This window comes from Gracilinanus agilis, chromosome 1 (assembly GCF_016433145.1).
Source record: "Gracilinanus agilis isolate LMUSP501 chromosome 1, AgileGrace, whole genome shotgun sequence".
Taxonomy (NCBI): Eukaryota; Metazoa; Chordata; class Mammalia; order Didelphimorphia; family Didelphidae; genus Gracilinanus; species Gracilinanus agilis.
Window position 1 is genome coordinate 524,275,247 of NC_058130.1, and position 26,673 is coordinate 524,301,919.

General features: G+C 46.1%; 2 protein-coding genes across 2 annotated transcripts in view; one reads left to right on the plus strand and one right to left on the minus strand.

Moving 5' to 3' along the window:
• The first annotated feature begins 5,339 nt into the window (after positions 1–5,339).
• CEBPD (CCAAT enhancer binding protein delta) lies at positions 5,340–7,594 on the plus strand. Its single transcript, XM_044666371.1, has one exon. It carries the CDS (start codon positions 5,586–5,588, stop codon positions 6,642–6,644), a length of 1,059 nt encoding a protein of 352 aa, XP_044522306.1. The 5' UTR covers positions 5,340–5,585; the 3' UTR covers positions 6,645–7,594.
• A 475-nt stretch (positions 7,595–8,069) lies between these two features.
• SPIDR (scaffold protein involved in DNA repair) overlaps positions 8,070–26,673 on the minus strand; it is a 590,496-nt gene continuing 571,892 nt past the window's right edge. The window contains exons 18-21 of the mRNA XM_044682801.1: positions 26,580–26,673; positions 22,789–22,903; positions 21,750–21,803; positions 8,070–9,259 (exon numbers count right to left, since the gene is read on the minus strand). Of these exons, the coding sequence (XP_044538736.1) occupies positions 9,128–9,259; positions 21,750–21,803; positions 22,789–22,903; positions 26,580–26,673 (395 nt within the window). The 3' untranslated portion in view covers positions 8,070–9,127. The remainder of the gene's footprint in view (positions 9,260–21,749; positions 21,804–22,788; positions 22,904–26,579) is intronic.

Here is a 26,673-nt window from a genome sequence, read left to right on the forward strand (position 1 = left end):
GCTGAGTAAGTTAAAGTATACGATTGTAATGGAATATTATGGTGCCATAAGAAATGATGAGCGGGAGGAAATCAGAAAAACCTGGAAAGACTCACATGAACTGAGGCAGAGTGAAATAAGCAGAAACAGGAGAATATTGCATACAATAACAGCAATATTGCACTATGAACAACTGTGAATGACTTAGCTATTCTCAGCAATATGATGATCCAAAACAAATGCCATCTGTTTCCAGAGAAAGAAATGATGGAGCCTGAATCAAGACCGAACAAACTTTTTTTCACTTTCCTTCCTAATTTTTTTTGGTTCAAGTTTCCTTCTACAAATCTCTATCAGATTGCTTATCATCTCAGTGGTAGGGAGGGAAAGAAGGGAGAGAATTGGAGACTCCATATTCTTTTTAAAATATGGGAAACTGTTTTTACATGTTAACTGAGGAAATTTTTTTTAATTAAAGGTATCTGATGAGGAAGACACTAAAGGTATGGGGGGAAATCTCTGATAATTTATTAAGGTATAAAAATGTATCTGATTATTAATATTATATTATTAAACTTATTAAGACCAAAAAAAGTCAACTTAGAGATCAGTAGTTCATAACTACCGATCCATATGTCTAATTCTCCCGTCTATGCAAAATCTTTATGAAAATCATCTTCACATCAGCCTAGGGCATACTGGATGAAGATAAGAGAAAAAAATAAAGCAGACTTTCCCATTTGATATTCAATAATGAGCCATATCTTTACCATTGTTCAACTGCCTGAAAGATGTAGAGAATGGAAGATGTCATCATGTTTACTATTTGCTGATTATGAAAAAAAAAAAACAAATGATTCCATAAAACAGCTTCTTGCAGTCTTTTTAAAAATAAGGTCTCTCTTAAAATCCTAAAAATTATTTTAGATACCTTGGAGTCAACAAGCATTTATTAAGTGCCCAGTATGTGCCAGGCACTGTGCTAAGTGCTGATGGTGCAAAGAAAGGCAAAAACATTCCTAGTCTTCACGGAGACCACAACCGAAAGGGGGAGACAACATGAAAACAAATCTGCATTCATAAGATGTATAATACTGTCTAATAAACCTCTGATTATAAACATCAGATGAGGAGAAAAATAGAAATATTCACCAAAGGCAGAAGCACCATGATGTAGGAGATTCATTCCAGATTCCATATTCAAGATGGATTCCCTATGGATCCTCCCTGTGAGGTTCTCCAGGTGTTTCTGTTTTTAGATGTCACCGTACTAATTACATCAATCCCTAGAACACTGTAGAGCCTCCTGGAAGAAATCTATAATCAATCAAAGGAGTTTGGCCTGTTCATCCACACAGGAAAGACCAAATGGTTGAAAAATATCTATTGTCCAGATTTCAACTTGCATTTGAACAGACACTCTAGAGAACTGACATCAGCACACGTGGCTGGGATGGACAATACAGGAGGATGAGTTGTGGTTAAACATGAGAAGAGCAGTCTGGATTGCTTCAGAAAATGCATGAGTTTCTCATGAAAACAAAAGCTCATTTTTTAGTGTCACTATATGGCATCAAGACATGGAATACACTGAAATCTGAAGACTAAAAAATGAATATCCCACATTGGGAAATAGGGAAGCACAGGGTAGTTGTGAATTGGTTACAACATATAACCAATAAGAAACTCCAAAGAACAGGAATAAAAGATATCACCAAGGAATTGAAGGATAGGATGAGAAAGCAGGTCTTCCACGTGGTGAGAGGGAGTCAGACAGATGGGCGGCCAGTGTGCTATGGGTATTCTTGTGATGTCAGCAGGAAGAAAAGAAGGCTTCTGGCACTTTGGGTGAATTTATGGGATGATATGGACAAGAGGTGCACATGATTAGCTGTCATGGATGAGTTGTGATCTGTATCATTGGAGAGAACTCTCCCAGACTGAATCTAGCCATAACTCTTTGCTTTTGCTCTCCCAGTTCAGGATGCCTGGAATACTCTACCTATCATCTCCACCTCCTGAAATTCTAATGATTTCCTCAGGTCTAGCTTAGGTACAGACTCCTTTACCAAGGTATCTTGGGCCATCCAAGCCAGAAGTTCATTATCTCTCTGTCTCTTTCTCTGATTCTTTCCTTTTCAAAATTTATTTTTTCAAACTACAAAAGAAAAATATGCATGGTCAAGCAGAACAAATTCTCACATTATCCACATCCCCAAATGTGGCTCAATCTGTATCTCAATTCCATTGCTTTTCTGTCAGGGGCTAGAGAACGTGTGTCATCTGGCTAAAGTTTTCAGAGTACCTTGACAGGGAACTTGCATTCTAATTATTATTTTTATGTATCATCTGTCCCAATAGAGGCAGCATGGTAGAGTGCTGGACTCTGATGAAGGAAGACCTGGGTTCAAATCTTGCCTGCGTCACTTACTAGCTGTGTGCCTAAGAGAAATCATGTAGCCTTTCTGAAATTCAGTTAGCTCTCTAATATTTACCCGCTAAGTGAGATTCCACACAAAAGAAACCACCCATCTTTGACCACTGACAAACCTACTCAACTAATTGTAAGCTCCGTGGAGTTAGAGACCCCTTTCTTACTCATTCTTTGCCCCAGGAGTCCAGTATAATGCCTTGAACCTAGTTTAATAAATGTATACAGCTGAACTTTCCTGAGAAATTGAGCATTTAAAACTGCTTCAGTTTTTGGAAAGTTTGTTATTTGCTCTGAATATTGGGGGGGGGGAGCTGTTTGCAGACTAGGAAGAGAATTAATAAGCCTTGAAAGTGAATCCACTGGGCAATAATAGATAATCCCGATAAACATTTTCAAGACCTGTACCAAAAGAGGTTGCTAACTATCAATACAAGAGAAAAGTCTTCCTAGAATAATTGGAATTAGATTCTCAGAGAATGAAAAAGCCCTAATCAGGCAGATGGGAGGCCAAACCACAAGGTGGCACTCTTCAGCAGCTTCATGCCCAGAAGAAACATGTTCAGGAACATGCAAAAGCCGGTGTTCTTTGCCAAGAAGTAAGACATAAGAACAGCTGAGAAACACAGAACTTTCTACAGCCACAGTTTTTGAAAGCCTTTCGATTTAATTTATGCCTGTGCGCGCCTATTCTTTGTAACAGCCCTCCTGTGGTTAATGGGGCGCATAGACTAACTAGATGGCCCCCCACTTCCTGAAAGCCGGCCCCATGCCCCATGGTGGAGGTGGGGAGAAAGACAGAAGGAACAACCTTCAAGTTGCCAAGTGGAGGTGGTTGGTGGCAGGATGAGTTCATTTTCATGATTCAACTGTCTTTGGGTCAACAGTTAAAGCAAACAGAAGCTTGTATTAAGCTGAAGAGAACTTGCAACTGGGGCGCACTGATTTGCACGCACAACCTGAACCGTAACGTGGTTTGGGAAGGTCATCTCGGAAACGGCGCAAGTCTGGCCGAAGGGACCCAATCTCCTCGGCCTGCTGAAGCATTTTGGGTATGCACTCTGGAGAGAGCGCTCTCCGCAGATGTCTGGACACCGAAGTGGGAAAGGGATTAGAATGCTCTCCTGCTGAATCAAACTGGGGACACAGCACAAACTTCCCATTCCCAGAACTTCCTGAAATCTTTATTTCTGCTCTACTTCGCCCGAGCTCAACTATGGGGGTTGTTGGAGGCTTCAAAATTCAAACCCAGACCCAAACCCGCCTCTTTGCAGTAAGGTTATAAAAGTCCGCAAGAGCCCCTGCTTCAGAGAGGGAAGAGTGTGGAGCCGAGGAATGGCCCCTGTTCGTCTCACTATCTGCAAACATCTTGGCTGAACCTTAACGAGCTTCCCTCCCCCACCCCCCCTGCCATGACATCTGTCTTTTCTTTCCCAGCTGGCTGACAAAGATGGGCGGCTGCTGCTGTTGTCTAGCTGACAGAAGTGTGTGTATGTGTCACAGAAGCCTCCACCATTGTATCCTCCTCCCTCCCCTCATCTCACCCCCCCCCCCCGAAAATTAACCAGTAGTGGGTGTGATTCTTGGACTTGACCAGTTTCCTCCCCTCGGTGGATACTGATTCCAACCTGAGCCTGTCACTTAGACGGAAGCACGGTTAAGGGAGGGGTGGGGATGGGATAAGTTTCTCTGAAATCGATGTTGATGGCTGGCTTGTCTAAGGGCTGCTGCGCTCCAGCTGCGGAATAAAACAGGAGACCGGATGTGAAGAGACTGTTTACAAATGTAAACACATTCTGGCCAGGGAATTCAGACTCCAGCAGGGTCTGCATGATTCTGGAAACGTGATCGGCCACGGCGATGCTGCTGGGACTGAAAAATATTAACAGCTTCCCTTCCTCACTGGGGCTGGGAGAGGGGAGGGGATGCCAAGGAGAGAGGCGGGTCCATGCTGCAAGCGTGTGCCCAGTCTGAATTGCACCAAGCCTTTAGTTCTGGCATTAGCCAGCCGTAGGGGCATGTGGCGACTTTGGCTTGTGGGTCAAATGTTACATGCATAAATACACAAATAACAAAACTCAGCTTCTTGCCTCGAGAGACTATTTCGTTATCTGTGCCTTTGTAACCTCATGCACAGTAGAGACATTTGCCTGCATTTAAACCTCATTAAGCAGCGAATGAGTTTGTGCCAGCACACTCGCTCTCACACTCCGCCCCCCCTTGGGACGGGAGCTAGGTCCCGGGGGCGCCTGTCACTTCATCCTCTAGTCCCTAGCCTCAGGGGAGGGATCAAGTGGGAAAATGGCCACTACAGCCCCTCCGCCCCACCTTATCTAAATGGCCTAGTGACCTTGCTCCCCCAGGAGGAGGGAGCACCCGGCCCTCAGACCATTCCAGTGGTTTGGCTTCCCCTCCTTTCACCTGAGGAATGAGGTGGTTCAAAGACCCATAAACAGGAAGGAGGGGATGAGAACACCAAGTCCTGCACGTTGAAAAACTGGCAGAGGGAGGGTCCTTCCCAGCAGCCAGGCCCGGGCCGTATCCCGCAGGGGGTGGGGGAGGGCGGGAAGGAGGGAGGACCAGAGGTAGGAGGAAGAGCGTGCAGCTCCAGCCTTCTCAGTTCCCGGCTCCTCGTTCCCACGTGGCCCGCACAGCTCGGAGGCGGGCTGGCGCCCGTAGTCCCACGTCCAGCTCTGAAGGCGTTCGCTTCCCGGGCCATCCCGTGCACCCCCTCAGGCGTCCGGCCCAGCTCGGAGCCAGAGGGGGCTGGAGCAGCCCGTCCCCGTCGATCCCGCCCCTTCCCGCTCGCCCGCCCCCGCACCAGCTCTCCCAGGGTTCGGATAACACCGGGCCGACCCGGGGGCGGGGCCTTCACGTCACAGCCCCGGGGGTAGAAAAGGGACCGGTTTGGGCTGCACCGACCCGGTGAGAGTCTGACAAGCATCTGGGTCGTGGGAAGGAAGGGGGAAAAGCCAAGGAAGCGAGGGGTATGAGAGAGTGAGCGAAAGAGAGTCCCAGAGCCAGCGAGCAGCACCAGTGTCCCAGTGCCCAGCTCGTGCCGGCCCCGGGTGCCTGCCCCAGTCCTGTACTCTCGCTGCCCCAGGTGCGGGCTCCCGTCCTGCAGGCGCGCGCAGCCCAGGGCTCGGCCCTTGCCTGCAGGTGCCCGCCCGGCTCCATGAGCACCGCGCTCTACAGCCTCGACAGCCCGGCATGCTACAGAAACTGGTCTATGGAGCCGGCCAACTTCTACGAGACCAATAAGGGCGGCGGCGGCGGCGGCCCTGGGGGTCTGGGATCCTCCTGCAAGCCCGGCCGGGGCCCCCTAAGCGGCAGCGAGGAGCACGGCGGCAGCGGTGGGGGCGGAGGAGGAGCGGGAGGCGGCGGCGGCGGGGGCGGCGCTAACCTGGCGGAGCTGAGCGCGGCCGCCCCGGCCATGTACGACGACGAGAGCGCCATCGACTTCAGCTCCTATATCGACTCCATGTCCTCCGTGCCCAACCTGGAGCTGTGCCACGACGAGCTCTTCGCCGACCTCTTCAACAGCAATCAAAAGCCCGACCGCGGGGGTGGCGCGGGAGGCGGCGGGGCCAGCCACGCCAGCGCCGGGGACTACGAGTACCTGCCCGGGCACCCCGCGCACTCCCACCCCCAGGCGCATAAGGACTTCGCCAGCGCCATGGCCAGCCTCTTGGGCGCTGGCACCAGCGCGTCCCCGCCGGGGGCTCTGAAGCAGGAGCCCGACTGGAGCGACAGCGACATGTCGTCGTCCTTGCTGCCCTCGCAGATTGCCACCTGCGCGCAGACCATCATGAACCTGTCGACGGCCGGCCAGCCCACCCCGCCCACCTCCCCGGAGCCTTCGGGCTGTAGTTCCAGCTCCAGCTGTTCCAGCGGTCGCTCCCCCTCGGCGCCGCAGCCGCAGCCGCCACTTCTAGGCAAGGAGAAGAGCGGCGGAAGCGGCGGCAAGAAGTCTCTGGACCGGTTCAGTCCCGAATACCGGCAGCGGCGAGAGCGCAACAATATTGCCGTGCGCAAGAGTCGGGACAAGGCCAAGAAGCGCAACCAGGAGATGCAGCAGAAGCTGGTGGAGCTCTCCTCTGAAAACGAGAAGCTGCACAAGAAGATCGAGCAGCTGACCAGGGACTTAACAAGCCTGAGACAGTTTTTCAAACAGCTGCCCAGTTCTTCCTTTCTCCAGGCCGGCACAGCCTCCTCGGGCATTGACTGTCGGTAACTGGGACCCAAGCGGGGGGGTGTCGGGAGCTGTCGAGAGGGACAGGGAACGGGGCCGGGGATGGGGGGGGCGGCGCGGGGTAAAGGAGCGGGTGGGAAAAGGGACAGAGACGATTAGTGAAACTATCAATACCTCAGAGACTCCAAAGATCACCTTGTAGCAGAAAGTACCTACGTGTTTTCACAGCCTGTTCTGTGGCATGCGGCAAGAAACGTGAAATTGTTGCTGGTTTTCAGTTTCTTTTGAACGCGGTAGCTGGACGAAGCTACACTCTGGATAAACTCGCAACCAAAACTGCAAGAGAAGCTATAAAATGTTTTCCTTAAATTATTTTTGTAATGGTAGCTTTTGTCTGTCTGTTTGTTTTTCTACATCTTACTCCCGTTGATGCAGCTATGGTACATTTGTAAAAAAGAAAATGGTTAAAAAAAAAAACACCCAACAACCCAACCTTTGTATTGTAGATAAGAGGAAAAGCCTGAGCATGCTCAACTTTTTATATTAATTTTTACAGTATTTCTAAGAATAAAAAAAAAAGCATTTTAAATCACTCCTGCTTCTTGTATTCACAGTGACCTGGTAGGGAAAGGCCACAGGTGGACCCACACCTCTGGCTGTAGCAGGGAGAGGCTGGGGCATACTCCGGAGAAACTTGCTTGCACCGACTTGCAGGTAGCTCACGTGATCCCGTGGTGTAAAAGTTCATTCCCCCGTGGCTTGGGCGAGTGAGTCAGCCCAGAACTCTCAGGAGCTCCGACTCCCCTCGCCGGGGCGGTGGAACTGCGTGTCTGTATTAGCAAAGGGGGGGACGCAGCGTCTGTACTTCCGAACCCATCACAACTTGAATAATATTGGAAAACTATTCATTTGGATTACTGGCCAAAAAAATAAAGCCCGTGCCCCCCCCCCCAATGTATATTCAAATATGCCCTGGAATATACGTTTTTAAACATACCTGGAAAAGCTACTTGGCAGGGTGGCGATCTAATCGTGAACAGGCTTTATCCTGACACCCCCCTCCCCCGCCCCCCTCCCGGCTATAGTTACTCCACCTGGTCTGAGGGGATTCCTAGCTTCTCAGTTTAGATAAACCGAGCTGTTCTCCCCTGTCCTCCCTGGGCGTTTGGGGGAGGGGATTCATGGCCACCAAACAGCTTTGGTATTTTCAATACAAAATTGAGGGCTTAGAATGGAGGGGAGAATCGAATAAGGTGATTTCGCGCCCTCCTTAGCTGTCCCCACGCAGTGGAAGCAGCAGGTTATTGGCCAGAATTAACTTATGGTCGATTTCTTTTGCCCCTCTTTGTGTCCCCTGTCCCGGGTGGGTCTTCAGAAACAACTGCAAATTGATTTTAAAAGCGGAAAGGACGCAGTCGGAACCCTTCAGGGGATTCAAAGCATTTTCTGGTGTCTAGTTCTCTTTAGCAGAAAACCTGCGGACCAGGAGGCAAGGCTCAGGCCTGGGCAAAAGTGAAAAGGGCCAACCGGTTCCTTTAAAGAAGGAAGAGAGCAGAGGGGGGGCTGGGCCATGCTACCTTTTCTTGGTCTTAACACAAGGAAGCTCGAAAAAGGTCACTGAGGTCTAGCTGATTCTGTTGACTTTTCCTTAAGCAAAATCGTTAAATATTCTAAACTGAGTAAGGTGATGTTTCTGGTCACTGCTATACCAAAAATCTTAGGAGAGGGCAAAGAATTAGTTCATGGCCTCACATTGAATTTTAATCACTGCCCACAAAAGAAGAGCCAGATAACCTCATTCTTATCTTCCTTTCAGGTTTAGGGGAATCTCGGGAGTTGGGCATACTTAGAATATTGCCCACAGGCATTTAAATCTACCTAATCTTTGTTCTGGGTCCGTATTTCGCGGTATGATTGGGCTGTAAAACTCCTTATCTACACTTCTATTATAATACAGTAGATCTATGATTGCAGACTGGTTAACTATCTACATTTTACGGGAAACAGCTTCAGCTTCACCTTTGCCACAGTGTGTTGGGCCTTTTCTAAAAATAACAAAGTTCCTGAACTTTGGATATTTATTGTAGTAGAAGTGTATGCTTCTCCAGGAGATAATGTTCAATGGAGCACTATGGGGGGAGACAATCCTTAGAACACAGTAAAAGATAGTCCAACGGGAACCTTTAAAAACTCTGTATCAAAATTTAATTTAGCTGATGAGGTGAAAACATTGATCAAAATTCATTTAGAAATCTAGACCGTTTAGAGCAACATTTAAACTCCAATAACCTGTTGCTTGCACTGCAGATGATGACACAACACAATGATGGTGTAGGAAATGTATTTTTATCATTAGGACCCATTTTTCTGACCTGGTCCCAGAAAAATGGAAAATCAATGGCATTTCAGGATTCTCTTTGGAAGAACCATATATCTTCTTGGTCCTTCGTGAAAGTGTAACCACAGAACTACTTTGTAAGCACGTTGCAAAGTTCATTGACTGCTAAGGGGAGGCAATCCTCTTCTCAGTTTCTTCTGGCTTGGAGAAGTTCAATTTCCTCCAATCCAACGCAGCTCATTGGGTGGTTGGTGATGGCCCGGACCAAACACGGTAACCGCCCTACCTGCTTGCCCAGCACGCTCTTCACCTCGTAAGTCTGTGGGGACAAAAGCCCATAACAGGATTAGGCCCAGACATGTTGTTTTCCACAGCACAGAACTCCAAAGAAGGAAACCGGCACTTGACCATCTGCCACTCAAATGGCATTAACAAACTGGGATTGAAAAAAAAATCATGAGGAATTAATCTAGTCATTGGGGAAGAGAATGAGCACTTATAGAGCACCGACTGTCTGCCAAACATGGTTAAGTGCTTTCAAATTATTATTCCAGGGGGCAGCTGGGTGGATCAGTGGATTGAGAGTCAGGCCTAGAGACAGGAGGTCCTGGGTTCAAATCTGACCTCAGACACTTCCCAGCTGTGTGACCCTGGGCAAGTCACTTAACCCCCTTGCCTACCCTTACCACTCTTCTGCCTTGGAGCCAATACACAGAAATTAAGGGTTTAAAAAAAAATTATTATTTCATTTGGGCCTTGAAACTACCCTGCAAGGGAGAAGCTGGGATCAGACACAAACAGAAACGGTGACTTGCCCAGAGTCACACTCTTAGGTGTCTGAGACCCCATATGAACTCAGGTCTTCCTGACTAGATCCACTGCTCCAACTGAACTTATAAAACTTATTAAAAAAAAAACAGGGGGCAGCTAGGTAGCTCAGTGGATTTAGAGTCAGGCCTAGAGGTCCTGGGTTCAAATTTGGCCTCAGACACTTCTCAGCTGTGTGACCTGGGCAAGTCACTTAACACTCATTGCCTAACCCTTACCACTCTTCCACTTTGGAACCCATCCACAGTATAATTCTAAGCTGGAAGGAAAGGGTTTTAAAAAAAAACAAACAACCCAAAACACACACACACAAAACATACATAGTATTGGTTCTAAAGTAGAAGGTAAGGGTTAAAGAAAAACCCCAAAACATACAAACACATACAGACAAAACCATTTTTTTTTTAAAAGAAAAGGAAAAAACCAGCATTCTCCTTTTGGTTCTATTCATAGTAATGTTACATATTGCCCTAAATTGAGATACCACAGAAAATACTATAAAAACCAGACACGGTCCTTGGGCATGTGACCCATTCTCGGGGCAGTACAGACAGGCACACTCGGGTTTTAGCTTTTAGTGCGGTCTCACACATAGAGGCAGCTGCCTTCCCCTCTCTGGGAGGCTTCCTCCATCGAACAGTACTTAACCCACACGTGTTTCCCGGTGAAATGCCTCCGTTTCCCCTGAGTTTGATATCTTTGCTTCTGTTCTACTTTGCTAGATGACGCCTCTTCCTAGCTCCTCCATCTTTTTTGGTAGTTACTGGTTCGTCCTTTCAACAATGAGCATTTATGACTATCGGATCACATTTCCAGAAAAACAAAACAAAACCCAACACCCTTTCTCTGAGGGGGGAGGGGTGGCGGGAGGGAAGTGCCTGCCTTCAGGAGGAGGCACAAACGTGACCTTCCTCCCTAAGGCTGAGTGCCAACAGACTCAGATGCTGGCGTCAAGGGCAAGGGGAGGCCCCTGACTCTCCTGAAAGCTGGTCTCGGAGCCCCGCAGCCTCCCCTTTAGAGAGAGCGCCAGGCCCGGAGTCCAGGAGACTCCTATGCAGACGTGGCTTTGGCCGCTTCCCAGCTAGGAGACTTTGGCTAAGTCACTTAACCCCCAGGGCCTCATGCGGGCAGCTCTAATGTCTTAGATCGGAGGCGCAAACAGAAGGGGAGACTTTAAAAAAAAAAAAGAAGAAGAAAGGAAAGTTAAAAAAGAAAAGCAACGCGGAGCACTGGCGAGAGGCCGCCCTTGTGGGTCAGGTCAGGCTGCAATTCCATCAATAATAATACGTGATAATCTAGAAATACAAATAATAAAATATGGTCTCTCGTCACGCTAACCAGGTGGTTCGGAGGACCAGGGCTGGCATGCAGTGGCTGTGCTCGGCGGAAGCCTCTCCGGTAGGGCGGCAGGGCGTACCATCCGCCATCTGTCAGCGCGCACGGCGAGGCCCGGAGACCCGGATCGGGACGCGGCGGCCATATAAACTCGCGAGTTCTCTTTGTTGGGGCCTGGGTGAAGCGGAGAAGGAAGGAGGCCCCTCGCAGCCCCGGCCCGGGAAATGCACAAAGCAGCGAGCAGCCGCTTCCCCGGCCGCCGCCGGTACTTCTCCGGCAGAAACGCGTCATCTCCCTCCTGGAGCAGAACAGAAGCTTTTTGAGTCCTTCTCCCGAGCTTTGCCTTCCCTGCTGGGAAGCTTCGGTCGTTCCCTGCTGCCTGGAGGGCAAAAGCAAAATGTTGCTGTTTGGTATTGAAAGATCTTCCACCCGGACCTCCGGGACTCTCGTGGTTCCGTCCTGCTTGGTGGTGGCCATTCAGTCACTTTTCCGTTGTGTCGATGCTTCCTTGGATCCCCATTTGAGGTTTTCTTGGGAAAGATGCCCGAGGGGTTGGCCATTTCCCCCTCCAGTTCATTTGACAGATGAGGAAACTGAGGCAGACAGGGCGAAGTGACTTGCTCAGGGCCACCTAGCGTTGGAGGCCAGATTTACGTTTGGGAAGACCTCTATGGGGCTGCCCTTCCTTTGTTCCTCCTAAATAACCGGGTCTCTCATCTCTACCTGTGCCTGGCTGTCCCCTCCTGAACCGCCTCCTACAGGAAGCCTCTCCTGATTTCCTCCTGCCCGCTCCCCTTCAGAGATTCCTTATCTACTTCATATTTGCTGAGAGAGGCACATCCTGTTTCCCTAATAGAAGGGAAGCTCCTAGAGGGCAGAAACAATGTGTTTTTATCTATCTCTAGGGCCTAACACCGAGTAAGCTCTCAATCAATATTGGCTGAAATGAATTTATTAAATTATTACCATGTGAAGAGCCTGCTGGACAAGGAGAGAGATGCTGAGGCAGCTATGGGATGGAATGCCATGCTTGGGAGGGGGGTGGGGAACCTGGGTTCAAATCCGGCCTCAGACACTTCCTTTCGTGTGACCCTCGGGAAGTCTCTTTTTAAAAAATATTTATTTAAACCCTTATCTTTTGTTTTAGAATCAGTACTGTTTCTGGTTCCAAGGCAGAGAGCAGTAAGGGCTAGGCAATGGGGGTTAAGTGACTTGCCCAGGGTCACCCAGCTAGGAAGGGTCTGATCCAGATTTGAACCCAGGACCTCCTGTCTCCAGGCCTGGCTCTCCGTCCAGGGAGGTCTTTTAACCCCCACTGCCTTTCCCTTACCGCTCTTCTGTCTTAGAACAGATGGTATCTAAGACAGAAGGGAAGGGTTGAAATAAATAAAATTAAGACGATGGGGTCTCTGTCTTTGGGGAGCAGCTGGTGGAACAGGGTGCTCTAGGCTCTGGGCTCAGTGTCAGGGAAATCTGAGTTCAAATCAGGCCTCTTAGAAGCTGTGTAACCCTGGGCAAGTGGCCTGACTTCTGTTTCCACTCTACAATGTGGCTACTAGCAGCATCTTCTTCCCAGAGGCCTCTGGAGACTCCAGGGAGATGGTGCTCAGCGCAGCGCCTGGCACACAGGGGGCACCACAGAAATGTTCTCCTCCCTTTCCCATGGCCCTTGAGAGGGAGACAACCTATCCAGCCCCATGTAAGCCCATTAGAAAGGAGAATAAAGTGCTGAGGGAGCTCCTGCGGATGGCACCAAGCAGGGGGCTTAGGGGAGCCTCCCCAGGGCCTGGGGCAGGGAAGGGGACTGGTCACATTATAAAGGGTGGTCCTGGAAAGAGATGGCAGAGCCAGGAAGACCTATGAGGGGGCGATCCTAAAAAAAAAACGTTGATTTTTTAAGATTAAATTGTATTTTTTTCAGTGAACAAAAAAAATCAATCTTCCTACCTCCACTTTAGAAAAAAATCTTTGTCATAAATAGGCATAGTCAAGCAAAGTGAATTCCTACGTTGTCCCTGCTGAAATAGATTTCTTTTGTGCAAAAATTTAACCAAATAGGGGGCAGCTGGGCGGCTCCATGGATGGAGAGCAAAGCCTAGATGGGAGGTCCTAGGTTAAAAAATGACCTCAGACGCTTCCTAGCTGTGTGACCCTGGGCAAATCACTTAACCCCCATTGCCTAGCCCTTCCTGCTCTTGATTCTGAGACAGAAGGTATGGGTTCAATATATATATACATATATATATATATAGGCTTAAGTATGGAATATAAAAATATAGAAATATATAAAAATACATATGCAAATATGTATATATGGGTTTATATATGTATGCATTTTAAACATTTAAATATCATATATATTCATTTTAAACCTTTACCTTGTCTTAGAATCAAGTTAAATAAAATATAAATTGTCATACAATACATAAATTTTATATTTATATATAATACCATGCTATTATTTATATATAGCAAATTTTACCTTTTACTTAAATATATTTATATTATAGTAAATATATTTACCCATATTTACATATATATAAATAACTCAGAATAAGAATGCATGCCCTTTAGTACTTTACACACAGTGGGTGCTTTTAATAAGCACGATGGATTAATCTGTATTGCTCTGTTGGCCACATCTAGGCTATAGCTGGGGCTTAATTTTGTTTTATTTTAATTTTGGTTCAAACCGCCCCCCCCCACTGAACCTCCAAGTTCTTAGGGAGCATCTTTCTAAATCTTCGCGGTCATAGAGAGCCTGCTCTGCTAGTCAACCAGTTAATAAATATTCATTTAGCACCTACTGTGTGTCAGGCATCAGGCTAAAACACCAGGGTACAAAGAAAGGCAAAAAAGACTGTCCCTGCCTTCTAGGAGCTTGGGAGAAAGATAAAGGGGAAGACAAAATGTAAACAACGGTGCATAAACAAGTTACAAAGGAGACAACATGGAAATGCTTTCCTGGGAAGGCTGGGGAATTAAGAAGGATTAGGATAGGTGGGCTTCCTGGAGAAGGAGGGATTTTAGCTGGGACCTGAAGGAAGCCAGGGGAGCCAGCAGTCCTAGTGGAGGAGGGAGACCATTCCAGGCATCAGGGAGAGCCAAAGAAGATTCAAAGAGTAGAGAGATGAGGATCTCATTTAAAGAACATAAAGAAGGCCACTGAGAGAGGGAGAGAGACAGAGAGAATGTGTGTGTGCTAAGGTTTGAATGACTGGAAAAGTGGGGGAGCAGTTTATGGAGGGCTTTAAATGCTACAGAGATTTTATATTTGATTCTGAAGGCGGCAGAGAACTCTGGTCCACAATGAATGGTGGCAGCTGGGGGACTGGGGGAGCCATTTAATCCACTAGAGCAGGGGTTGGCAACTTTTTTGGCTGTGAGAGCCATAAATGCCACATTTTTTAAAATGTAATTTCCTGAGAGCCGTCACAGTAACAGTGCGTGCTCCTGTAACAGCACCTGAAAAAAATTGACTTTATGGCTCCTGTAGAAAGAGCCATATCTGGCCCTCAAAAGAGCCAGATATGGCTCGAGAGCCATACGTTGCCGACCCCTGTTCTAGAGGAAGAAATGGCAGAGCAGTCAGGGACTTTGCCAAGAAGACTCGGCAGCCAGCGTGGTCTATGGGGTCAGAACGCGTCAGATGGGGCTTATGCACAGTGCAGGAATCCATTTCCATTGGGGGCTCTTTCCTGGCTTGAGGAACAAATGGAGACCCAGTGTGAATTGGCCTTGTGATTAGGTGCCTTTTTTCTCTCTAACCCTTTTTCACTATCTAATAAATAACCAGAAATCAATAGACAATCTCCAGAGAATGTTAATTCTAATAATTCTTTCAGTGACAATCAACTATGATTCAATCTCCCCATCCGATGAAGGTACACAAAGCTTGGGACCTAGAGAATCCGGAAGGCTTGATTTCAAATCCAGCTTCATTGCCTAGCTGTGTGACTCTACACAAGTCATTTAACCTCTTAGCTTTAGTTTCCTCATCTGTAAACAAACAAACAAAAACAAAAACAAAAAAATGGCCCCTATCTCCCAGGGTTGTTGTGAGCATCCCAAGAGATAATAATTGTAAAGTAAAATTTAAAGCATAGTGTCTGGTCCATGGCTAATGCTCCATACATATGTTTGTTGTTGTTGTTGTTGTTGTTATTATTATTACTGGAGAAGGAAATGATGACCACTCTAGCAGCTTTGCCAGAAGCCCCTCCGGTCTGTGGGGCACGAAGAGCTGGCCAGGACTGAACGACAAAACTGGGATTGGAGTCCAAGGTCACGCCGATCCTGAGGGGCGACGCCGGGGGTTTGGACTTGGTTCTTTTGTTCCCAAACCCATCATTATTTCTGCTGTCTCGGCTGCTTCGAAAGATGAAGCAGAGAGCAGAGAAAATGATGAGATGGTGTACAGAGGTGAAAACCCTCTGAAAAAACATGGAACGCGCTGCAAATAGAGATTAGGATATCGACGGCACTTACTGCGACAGTGACGTTGGACGGAGCCATTCTGTGTCACACAGCATAGGATTTCAGACATTTGCAGCCGATTTTCTGAGTCATGATTAGAAAAAAGTTAAATTTTTTTTTTTTATTTTGGGTCAAGACAGGACATACGGCTTCATTTGGAAACGTCAAACCTGGGGGTATGAGGTCACTCATGGTGGATGGAGTCTGTAGTTGGTGATCAAATGGCTTCTGCTGGAGGGATCACTTATTCCCTTACTGATGCCACCCAGGACATAATGACAGACGGCAGCCTCTCGGGCAGTTTTTGGATAAACACAGAGAAGCTCTTAGGAAATGGGAATTGGGTAAACGTGGCCAGGCAGGTTTGTTCTTCCATTGCAAAAAGTCAAAGCTAAAAACCACTTTCTAATAGCACAATGGGAGCCCTGACACGTCCAGTTTTTAGCCAATTCAGACTCTGGCCTGGTGACTCAGATACGAGATAGTAAAAGGCATAAAACTTGACACAATGACCCATTAACCAAACACACACACACACACACACACACACACACACACACACACACACACACACACACACACACACACACACACACATATTGCAGGGAGTGTTGTTATGGTAGTTATAGGAATTTTTTTTTAAAGGTTTTGGGGAATATGGACCCTTAGCAGCCCAAACCCATAGAATGTTATCCTCCTCCATCACTAGAGGCTGACATTACGACGCTGGCAAGGCCCCCTGCACACTGTGGGGAGATCCAGGGAAGACAAGGGCCCTCCGTTTTGAAATGACTCCACATTTTGGCCCTAACAAATGTCTGCTTAGGGAACTCAGACTAGAAATAGATGTCACTGATTCTGCATCATTCCATAGCAAGATCTGAGGTAAAATTCCGTTCTCTGTTGTTATTTTTGCTTCTGTTTCAGAAAATTTCAGGAAATCTGGGGTTAAGGGAAATTAGAAATTCAGGTCAATTCAATAGATATGTGTTAACTACTACTTGAAAGGCACTGTGCTGGGCCTACTGATGAAAACATGAAAAAGCCCCTGCCCCCTAAGCTGCAGAATTTATTGTAAAATAGTTGGGAGGAGGGACAGTGCCGCCATTGGGAGGGAACCAGGTGGGTGGGAAGGAACTGCTGCCAATTCATCCTCCCATCCTCTGGTTTCAGCTCCAGAAGGAAAGCATATAGGAAGGGAACAGTTTTGTTCTATATAACTTCTCAAGGAAAAGGATGATGCTCTTCCTTAGTTATATCTTCATATAGAGGATGAATGACCTTGAACTTTTTGTTCCTCACATATTCCTATAGGGGAGATATCCCTGAGAACCTAATTTGCCAGCTTTCATACTGATTCTTCTTCCTTTTAAATTACAGTCAATTAACCTTGCACAGTAACCAATCGTTCTCTATCATTTTTCTCTTGTCCCTTTATAAATGGCCCCTAATTTCCTACTTAATATTTCCTGTTCAAATGCAAAAACAAAACAAAACAAAACAAAAAAAAACAATATGGAAACTCTAAGAACAAAAGAAAATGTACACACTCTCTATGTTCTGGTATTTATACAATAACATTAAAGCAAATTATTTTAATTTCTGTATGGTTCACTCAACTGATGCTTGCTGAGTCCCTATGGCCAAATCAACCAATACCAAGCAACCATTTATCAAGTACATTCTTGATATATGCATCCAACATTGGGATAGGAAAGAATTCACTGTGTACAAAACCCAAATTAAACTGGAGCCAGCAGTAAGTACCCAAGGGGGTGAGGGGTCAGGAGTCCCCTATTTTTGAGGATGATGATAATTCTGCTTGCCCTTTAGTGTGTCCAAAATAACAACTCCTAACTGTGAAACACTTGACAGATTAGATAAAATGCAAATTTAAAACCAAATATTGTGTCATCCTAAAGTATTATCAGTCCTGGTCACTAGTTGATAGGAATAGGAGATCACATCTAGATTGGGGAGAGTGGGTCAAAATCTGATGCTGTTAATATAATAAAACTGGGAATCACCAATTTTAGAGAAGGGAAACGGCCAATACGGCAGACAACTGAAACTGAAGGCAGAGAGCCTCTCCAATGGAGTTGTCTCTAAACTTCACAGAAGAGACGCCCCATTAGTCAATGCAACCTAGAATTCTGGCAGGTAATTTGAATAATGACTGGAGCCACTGCCCTAGAATTCTAAGAACATATTTGATGGCATAAAAAGTCATCACACATTCTGCCTTCCCCCAGGACTATATATAATATTTACAAATATTCTGTCAGGGTCCTGGTCACCAAAGTGGTTCACGCTTGGCACAGGGGATACAAAATTAAAATCAGTAGTTCCTGCCTTCAAGAAGCTTATACTCTCTTGAAGGATATATATGTATATATAGAAATTATATATAAATGATATATGTATATAAGTAAATTATAAACAAAATATGTAGAAAACTATAAACAAATCCTGCTTCTGTGACTATTTAAATGACCATAGGCAAGTTACTTAACTTTTTAAAAAATTAACATAACACATTAAAATCAGATAGGAAGGAATCCCATTTTAATCACATTTGGGTTGAACTTGTGGGCCACATGCAGTTCTAGGGGCCAACACCTCTGTTCTAAGTATCACTTATAGTCCAAAGAGACAGTTTTTCACCTTTCATTTAGAAGAGATTGAATGACACCCAGAGTTGTGATCTTCCTAGGGTTCCTCACTGGTAAAATGTGGGGTGCTAGAGCTAGATGGCATCTGGGGTCCCTTCGGCCCCTAGCCTGATGATCACCTGATTCTGTGATGTCTGACAACAGCATCCCTCATGGGCTCTATTATTTTCTAAATATATATATGATTAGCTCCTCCAATTCATTAGGGATGCCGATGTTTTATGAGGAGGGCACTTTGGTGCTATTGGTGTACGGGGTATCTCTGGTACGAGGGCTTGCTGAGCCTTTTTCGGGGCTGCCCGTCCACCTTTGGTGTCCGCCTTTTACCCAACTCTCATCCATGGCTCTGAGAAGGTGTAGCGTGTGCAAGCGTCCCACCGGGGTAAAGGAGGCCTCAAGGCTGTCAGTACTTGCGGGGTGGGTGTCTACCCCAGGCGTGTGAAGACTTCTCCTGGTGCTATGGGTGGAGGAGAACGAGGGGCTCCCAGGGCCATCGAGGCCGCCGAAGCAGGGGCTGTAGAGAGCTCGGAGCCCGGGCAGACAGAAGACACGGAAGGCGGCCACGGCGCCCGGGGCCATCAGCTGTCCTGACGTGTGTCTGCCAGTGGCCTTCAGTGTGGCCGGGAGGGCGAGGCGGAGGACTTCCTACAACGCCCAAGTCAAGGCACCCCCCCCCCCCCGGATGCCATCAGTCCTCTTCAGATCGAAGGATGAACCGCCGTCTCTTGGGACTATAAGGGACACGCAGAAGAGAGGTGCTGCTCCACAAGCTCGGCCCGAGCCAGGTTCAAATACTCTTCTTTCCTCTGATCTTAGCGGGTTAAGAGGTGAACTAAAAAAAAGAAATAAGGAAACAGGCACGCTTTCCTGTGTCCGTGTGTGGCCCGCAGGGATCAGTCTACGTGGCTGGGTGGCCCCTGGCTCCCTGAGTCTGACATCGCTGACGGACAGTGCCTGGCGCAGAGCAGGGACTTAATCGCGTCCTTGTTGTTGCCTTTCAGACTGGAAGAGAAACAAAATGGCAGCACAGAGGATGTCTTCTGACTTGCGCAAGAATCGGACTCCAGTGAGAGGGCCTTGCACGGTCGGTCGTCAGGCTCTCTCTTCCAGGCACTGAGTCCAGCGGCCGTCGGAGGCCTGGGATGCAGCGGATGATGCAGGCTTCTCTGGTGTTTAAGCAAACTCTAAGCGCTGCCCAGTGCCTGCTTCGGCTTCCTGTGTGGCCGTCGGAGCACGCTGTTCTCATCGGCCCTTTCTCCTGGGGAAGTCCTCCCATGTCAGGGCTTGACAACCCCCTGCCTCGCCAGCTGGGATGAGGGCTGTCAGGTGCCCTCCCAGGGTCAGCCCGCCTGCCTCAACGGTTTCCTGGGATCTGCCACCACACATGTCATGGCTTCATTGCAGGAATATAGTTACGAAGAGTCTGGTTTTCTAGGGAAGGGAATTTTGAGAGAAGCCCTGGGAAAGGATTCTGGGTAGAAAGGAATTGTGGGTCTACAACTGGAAATAACTGAACTTCACTTCCTTCTTAGATTTTTGACCAAGCTGGAGGGAGGGTTTGTCTCTGCCTATGATTCCCATCAAGCTGAAGAAGGAATTTTGTTCTAAGAGATTCTCCCTGGAAAGTCAGGATTTTTGTGAAGAATATCTTTGACATGCAGGTAGAGGGTTTGCTTGGTGGAAACTAATTTCCCTGAGACCAGTCTTCATTTGGCAGTGATCCATCTACCAGAATTCCTATTGGCTAAGGTAATTCAAAGCTTTCCACCTATAACTTTGAGTTACTTAATACATCAGCCAAACCCAGAGGTTTTTTTCCCTTTCTTTCTTATTAATTATTGGTAGTAAGTTTAGAATAAGTCAGATAGCATGAGGGGAGGGGGGGCACGGGATTTCTTAGATAGTATAGGGAGGATTAAGCAGGGCCCATAGAAAAAAATGAAGGCTCTCCTTCAACAGGAGACTTAGAAGTTGGTTGGAGTTATTTTGGATAGTGCTAGGGTCCTGCCTACCAGTTTCTTTCTTCCCTTTTTAAAATAAACTTTATTTTCATAAGCCAAAGGTTTTTGTGCTTCATTGACCCCAGGGAGTTCCTAGGTGGGTTGTAACATCTAACATCTCTCTAGGACTCTTCTACAATACAGCTTCTTGCAGCCACAGGTGTGCGCCGGGTGGCTGACACCAAAAGAGGATGAGTGCTCACCGTGGAGATGCTGGTCCTCCTTGAACACCCTCTCTATCCTGGAGAAGGTATTTAATAATACTAGTTTGCAGACGCTGATTTATGTAGAGACTTTCTGTGGGGAGTTCACTCTATAAGATAAATCTGACAAGATTTACTAAAGTATTTTGGGGTAGACAAAATGGCAAGTTTGCCTACAAATCCTACATTGCAACATCCATCTATTATAAAACAACTTACAAAATCATTACATTGGAAGAGACCTTCAAAGCCATATGATCCAGTCTTGTCCCAAAGGCACGGGATCCCTTTTGGAGACCCTGGCTTCTTTCATAGTCATAGTCCCATAAATGGCTTCATGGCACTGAAACAGATTTTGATACTACACTGGATCTTAGCCAAAAGACCAAGAAGCGATTAAAACACATTTTGAAACAAAACTTTGGGGACGGCTTTTTATAGCTAGTCAGCATTGATATAGATAGCACTTTAAGGCTTGTGAAGCACTTTAAAAATGTTATTTATTTCACTGGATCCTTGCAACAACCCTATGAAGTAGGTATTATATTTATACTAATTTTACAAATGAAAAAAGTGAGGGAGATACAGGTTAAGTGACTTGCTTAAGTTGGGGATGTGAAGGGGAGTAAGGAAATGTCTAAGGCAGGATTTGAAGTCTGGTCTTCCTGAATCTATACACTGCTCCAACTAGTTGCCACAACCCAAATCAGTGGAATAAGCTTAGATGTGTATTTCATGGTTTAAGAAGATGTTGAGTCATTTTTCAGACATGTCCAATGCTTTGGGGTTTTCTTGGCCAAGATACTGGAGAGGTTTGCCATTTTCTTCTGTAGCTCCTTTTATAGAAGAAGAAATTACGGGGTTAAGTGACTTCCCCCAGGGTCACACAGCTAGTAAGTGTCTGAGGCCAGATTTGAACTTGGGAAGATGAGACTCCAAGTCCAGCCCGCTTTCCCCTGGGCCACCTAGCTGTCCTGTGTTTATAAGAACAGCATATTCTTTTCCAAAGAGTTCAAGGCACTATTAAGGAACCCTTTGTTATCTTTTTATATAGGATCATCTTGGAAGCCATGGGATTTTTTTTTTTTGCTTCCTTCCCTCTAGATTTATTAACATTTAACTTGGTTCTACATTATTTAGCATAAACATATCCTTAGAAGGGCAGAGCTCTTACTAATATTAAGGTAAAAAGACTTCCAGCTGCTGTGCTTTGCAGGGCAGGGGGCCTTCTTGGGGCTCACATATGTTCCAGAGATCCAATCAGTTTACCTTGGATGCTAATCACCTGTACTTACCCCATCCTCACTGGAAGAAAACATCAGGAGCGAAGAAATACTTCTCTGCAACAGCTGCAAGAGAAGAGAAAACAGGACAATGCATTACAATCCCACAAACATGAGCGCTCCTGTTAAAAATAGACATGTATTGAAAATTAATGTTAAATCTAGAATTAGTCTAGTTAAACCTATAATCTGTTAAGTTTATTTATTATTTATTAAGAATTAATCTAGTTAAGTCCATTATCTATTAAGTTTATTATTAAGAATTAGTCTAGTTAAGTCTATTATCTGTTTATTATTATTATTATTATTTTAGTCTAGTTAAGTCCATTATCTATTGTTTATTTATTACTATTAAGAATTAGTCCAGTTAAGTCCATTATCTGTTAAGTTGATTTATTATTATTATTTTAGTCTAGTTAAGTCTATTATCTATATTAGTTAAATCTAGAATCTGTCTTTTATATCATCCTTTAGGCTTCTGCAACTACCTGGATCTTCTCAAAGTCAAAGGCCCTTCATCACATGTGGCCTTTATTTAAATTGTCCAGTGGTGTCTGATGCTTTGTGACCCCATCTGAAGTTTTCTTGGCAGAGATATTAGAGTGGTTTGCCTTTTCCTTCTTTGGCTCATTTTACAGATGAGGAAATTGAGGCAAACAGGGTTCAGTGACTTGCCGGAGGTCAGAGAGGTAGTAAGAGGCTGAGGCTGGATTTGAGCTCAAGAAGAGTCTTCCTGACTCTGACTCCTGGCCCAGTGCTCCTCATCTGTGCCAACATTTGTAAAGTGATTAGCACACAGTAGGTGCTTCATAAATGCCTGTTTCCTTCCCGGGGGGATCCGGCGACTGTTTTCAGTTCTGAACAGTCTGTTGAGGTAGGACAGAAAACCCTGCTGGGCTACACGTATTTTCTCAAGTTTCCCTGGGATTTGAATGAATATTAACAGTAAAGCTACCCCTTTGGGTATTGATGCAGGAGGCCCCACCTCTCTTGTGCCAGGGGGAGATCCGGATGTAAACAAGCTTCTCTCCTTCATTTGGTTCATTCTTACCTTGACTCTCACGGTACTCTGTGGTCTGGAAGGGCAGGCCAAAACCACTTCTAGGTGCATTCTGACAAGGGGAGATGTGACGGTGAGGGCGCACTGGACACAGCGAAAGGCTCCTCTGCAATAAAAAGGAAAGTCAGACACAGAGGAACAGACGTGCCTCCGTCTAAGTGTTAGTGTTTGCAAAGCCACTTCTTCTTCACTCCGGGTTGAGGGGGAAACATCTGCTATGTTAGAGTATAAAACATTAAAAAAAACCCAAAAAACTAGACCTGTGATTTCATTGATACAGGAAACACCTGGTGCACATCTGCAACCATTCTGCAATTTATGGTCTTAGAAAACTGCTTGGCGGCACTCAAAAGTTAAGTGACTTGCTCAGGGCCACGTAGGCAGGGGTTGGGGGGTGGAATGTAGACCCAGGTCCTCACATCCTCCACTCAAGGCAACCCTTTTGCTGCTTCCTAATCGATTCTCCATTACACTCCCCATAGCAGCTGTTCCAAATCTTCTCTTATTCCCTCCTCCCCATAGAAGACCCTACCTCATCCTTTATTGGAGAAAAAAGAGAAAAGTTTTCCATTAACTATCCTCTCTTCTTCTCTACTCTAGCTTTTTTTGTTGTTCATTTCAGTTGTGCCTGACTCTTTTCTTGGCAAAAATAATGAAGTGGTTTGCGATTTCCTTTTCTAGCTCATTTTACAGATGAGGAAACAGAGGCAAACAGGGTGAAGTGACTTGGCCAGAGTCATGCAGCTAGTGTCTGAGACTGGATCTGAACTCACAAAGGGAAGTCTTCCTGACTTTGCACTCTACTGTAATAATTAAAATTATAAGGCTGACAGTAGCTTTATAACTTTATTAAATCAAAGTAGTAATAGTTAAGAGAGAGAAGGGTACGAAAGAAGTAGAGAAGTAATTAGCTTACTAATCTATTGGCTGCCATGTACCACATAGAGGTTATAATCAAGATTACAAAAGTCACTGACATGATACCCATTTCTCTAGCCCTTTCATTCAAGCTCTACCCAAAGGCCCCCCCCACTCTGCTTGCACCCTGGATCCCATCTCCTCTGGCAGAGCTCTACAATGACCGTCTCTTCTAATCCTGATCATCAATCTCTCTAATACAATTTATTGGCTCATTCTGTGGACTCCCAACAACCTTAAAAGAGAGCAAACATCCCCACAGCACCTACTCTGCACTAGGCACTGTGCTGAATGCATTTTACAAATGTTATCTTATTCAATCCTTAGAACAACTCTGTGAGGTAGGTACTATTATTATAATATCCATTTTACAGATGAGGAATCTCATCTGTAAAGGCAAACAGAGGTTACGTGACCTGCCCAGGCAGGTGAACAGCCGTCACACCTTCCTAGTAGTTCTCTCTGCCTCACCTCCCTCCTCTCCAATCCTCAGAACTCCTAAAAACACGGGTTCGACCATTTAGTCCCCCCCGCCCCAATACACACACACACACACACACACACACACACAAAGTAAACTTCAGTGACTTTCCATTGCTTCTTGCCTTGCAGACATACTCCTGGGTTTGGCATCTTAAACTTTTTGCCACCTGGCTCCTGTCCTTCCCCAGATTTCTAATCTAATCTTCCTCTTCTTCCCTTCTCCTCTGGTCCGGCCAAACAGCTCTTCTGCTCATCCTCACATATGGCGCTCATTTCCTGTCTTGGTGTCTCTGCCCAAGCAATTCCCCACCACGGCCTGGAATGTGCCGCCTCCCAGAATCCTGCCTTCCCCAAGAGCTCTGCTCGGACTTGTCCAAGGTCACTCAGGTGGGAAATATCTGAAGCCAGATTTGAACCGACGACCTCTAGACTCTGGGTCTGGAGCCACTTTGATGCCCCTAGACACACCTCTTGGATGCACTTAAATGTTGTGAGTCCCCTCCTGTAGGACAAGAGTTCCTTGAGGGCAGAGGCTAATTTCATTTTTGCATTTCTGTCTCTAGTGTCCGGCACTAAATAAGTGCTTACTGGTGGATTGATTCCTAACTATCTACCATGACACGCTGCCATCACTTTAGTGTGGGTTGATGATTTTAAGAGAGTGAGGTTCAACTGAAGGGGCAATGCAGAAGAATAGCTGGCTATCTAAAAAAAAAAAAAAAATTCACACCAGGGGCAGAAAATGATGGGAGAAGGGGCACTTAGGGCTTGGAGACAGGAAGACCTGAGTTCAAATTCAGTCTCAGACACTGTGGGCAAGCCACTAACCCCCATTAGCCTAGCCTTTGCCCTTCTGTTTTAGACAGAAAGTAAAAATTGGGGGGGGGGGGAGGGGGCAGAGAAAAGAAAGAAAACAAAAAATAATTGTTAGAGAAACAGCTAAATGAAGCACAAATATGTTCTTTCCCGAAGGGATGAGAACCAGGACTTCCCTGGCTCATCCTGGAAAAGTCCAAGTTGCCTTTATGTAGCTTTGCTCCTGTCTTGGCTATACATAACCCAGTGAGATTTATGGGTAGCTTATACTCATTGTATTTATCTCTGAAATGCCAAGAAGGAAATTTCTGCTTCTAATGAAAGTCACTAACCCAGTTTACTGAAAGGAGCTGTTTTATGTTTCCCAAGGGTCAAAAGGCAATGACTGTGCTCTCTCTCTCTCTGCCTCTCTGTCTCTCCATCTCTCTCTCTCTCTCTCTGTTTCTCTGTGTCTGTGTCTGTGTGTCTCTCTCAATCTCTCTCATGTTTTTTCCACAAAAAGTCCCTGCCTACTTTCTGGCCATTTGGCTCCCATGTCAACTCTCTTACATCTCCCAGCTGGAAAGGATTGCTCTCAGCACCCTTCCCCGTTTCTCCCTCCCTGCCTGGATCTCAGTAGCACTGGTCAGATTCTAATTTTTGTGTCCAGGGCAGTTTTATCTGCCCAGCCAGAGGAGAAGCACCTTGAGGGCAGCGACGGTATCAGTCCTCCTTCTTGGACCAGAGCTCAGCACACAGTGGGTGCTTAAAAAATGTTGATGATGGTGAGGACATCCAAAGAGGGGTTGAGAAAATTGACTGGGAAAGGCGATGAACTGAAATGAGCCAGAGAGCCCCAGATGAACAGTTGTTTGTGTAGCTTAGCAGACTAGGAATTTCTGTGACAAGTAGTTGTTTTGGTTTTAAATCTGTTTATTGGACACTTCAGTAGAAAAGGGCTGTGGTTGCTGGTCACATGGTGTATACGCACTCATTTACAAGCACGTTCTTAATAGCAAATACCAATGTCAGATGACTTTTGCTCAGTCTTCCCTCCCCCCTCCCCCCTCCCCAGGGGAAAAGCCTAGATTTTTTTTTCTCCCCTAAAGGACAAATTGTACAGCCATCAGAATTTCTCACTCTCAATTCTGGCCTCAATTTTCCTTTATCCTCTTGGCTGATTATAAATGACTGGTATTTAGGACAAAAACATCCCAATTTCTCCTCCTTCACTTTTCAGGTAGGAGGAGCCCTAAGAAACAGCAGTATGCCCTTGTTGCTGAGAAAGAAACCAACATGTATCCCAGCTTTTTCCAGGGGCCACTAAAGGTTTAGTTGTTTCTCAGGCTATGTCCTATTTCAGAGTGTGCCTGCCCTTTAGGTGTCTCCTGATAACCATACTGAAATCTCCTTGAGCTTTCTGGGAGTCAGATCCCATAGGCAGGATGGGACATGCCCTCCCTTGGCAAAAAGAGGGATGGAGGACAGGATCTACATTTGCCTTTCCAAATTCCTTTTGGGCATCCTTCTTGCCTCATTTATTGCCTTAGAGAGAGGCCTGAAAGAACAGTATCAGTGGTTCTTACCTGTTTTTTGAGTCCTGTTCCAGTTTCCCATTGCCACATTTGTTACATACAGGCCAGGAAAAAGCAGTGTTCTCGTTCACATCAACCACAGTGC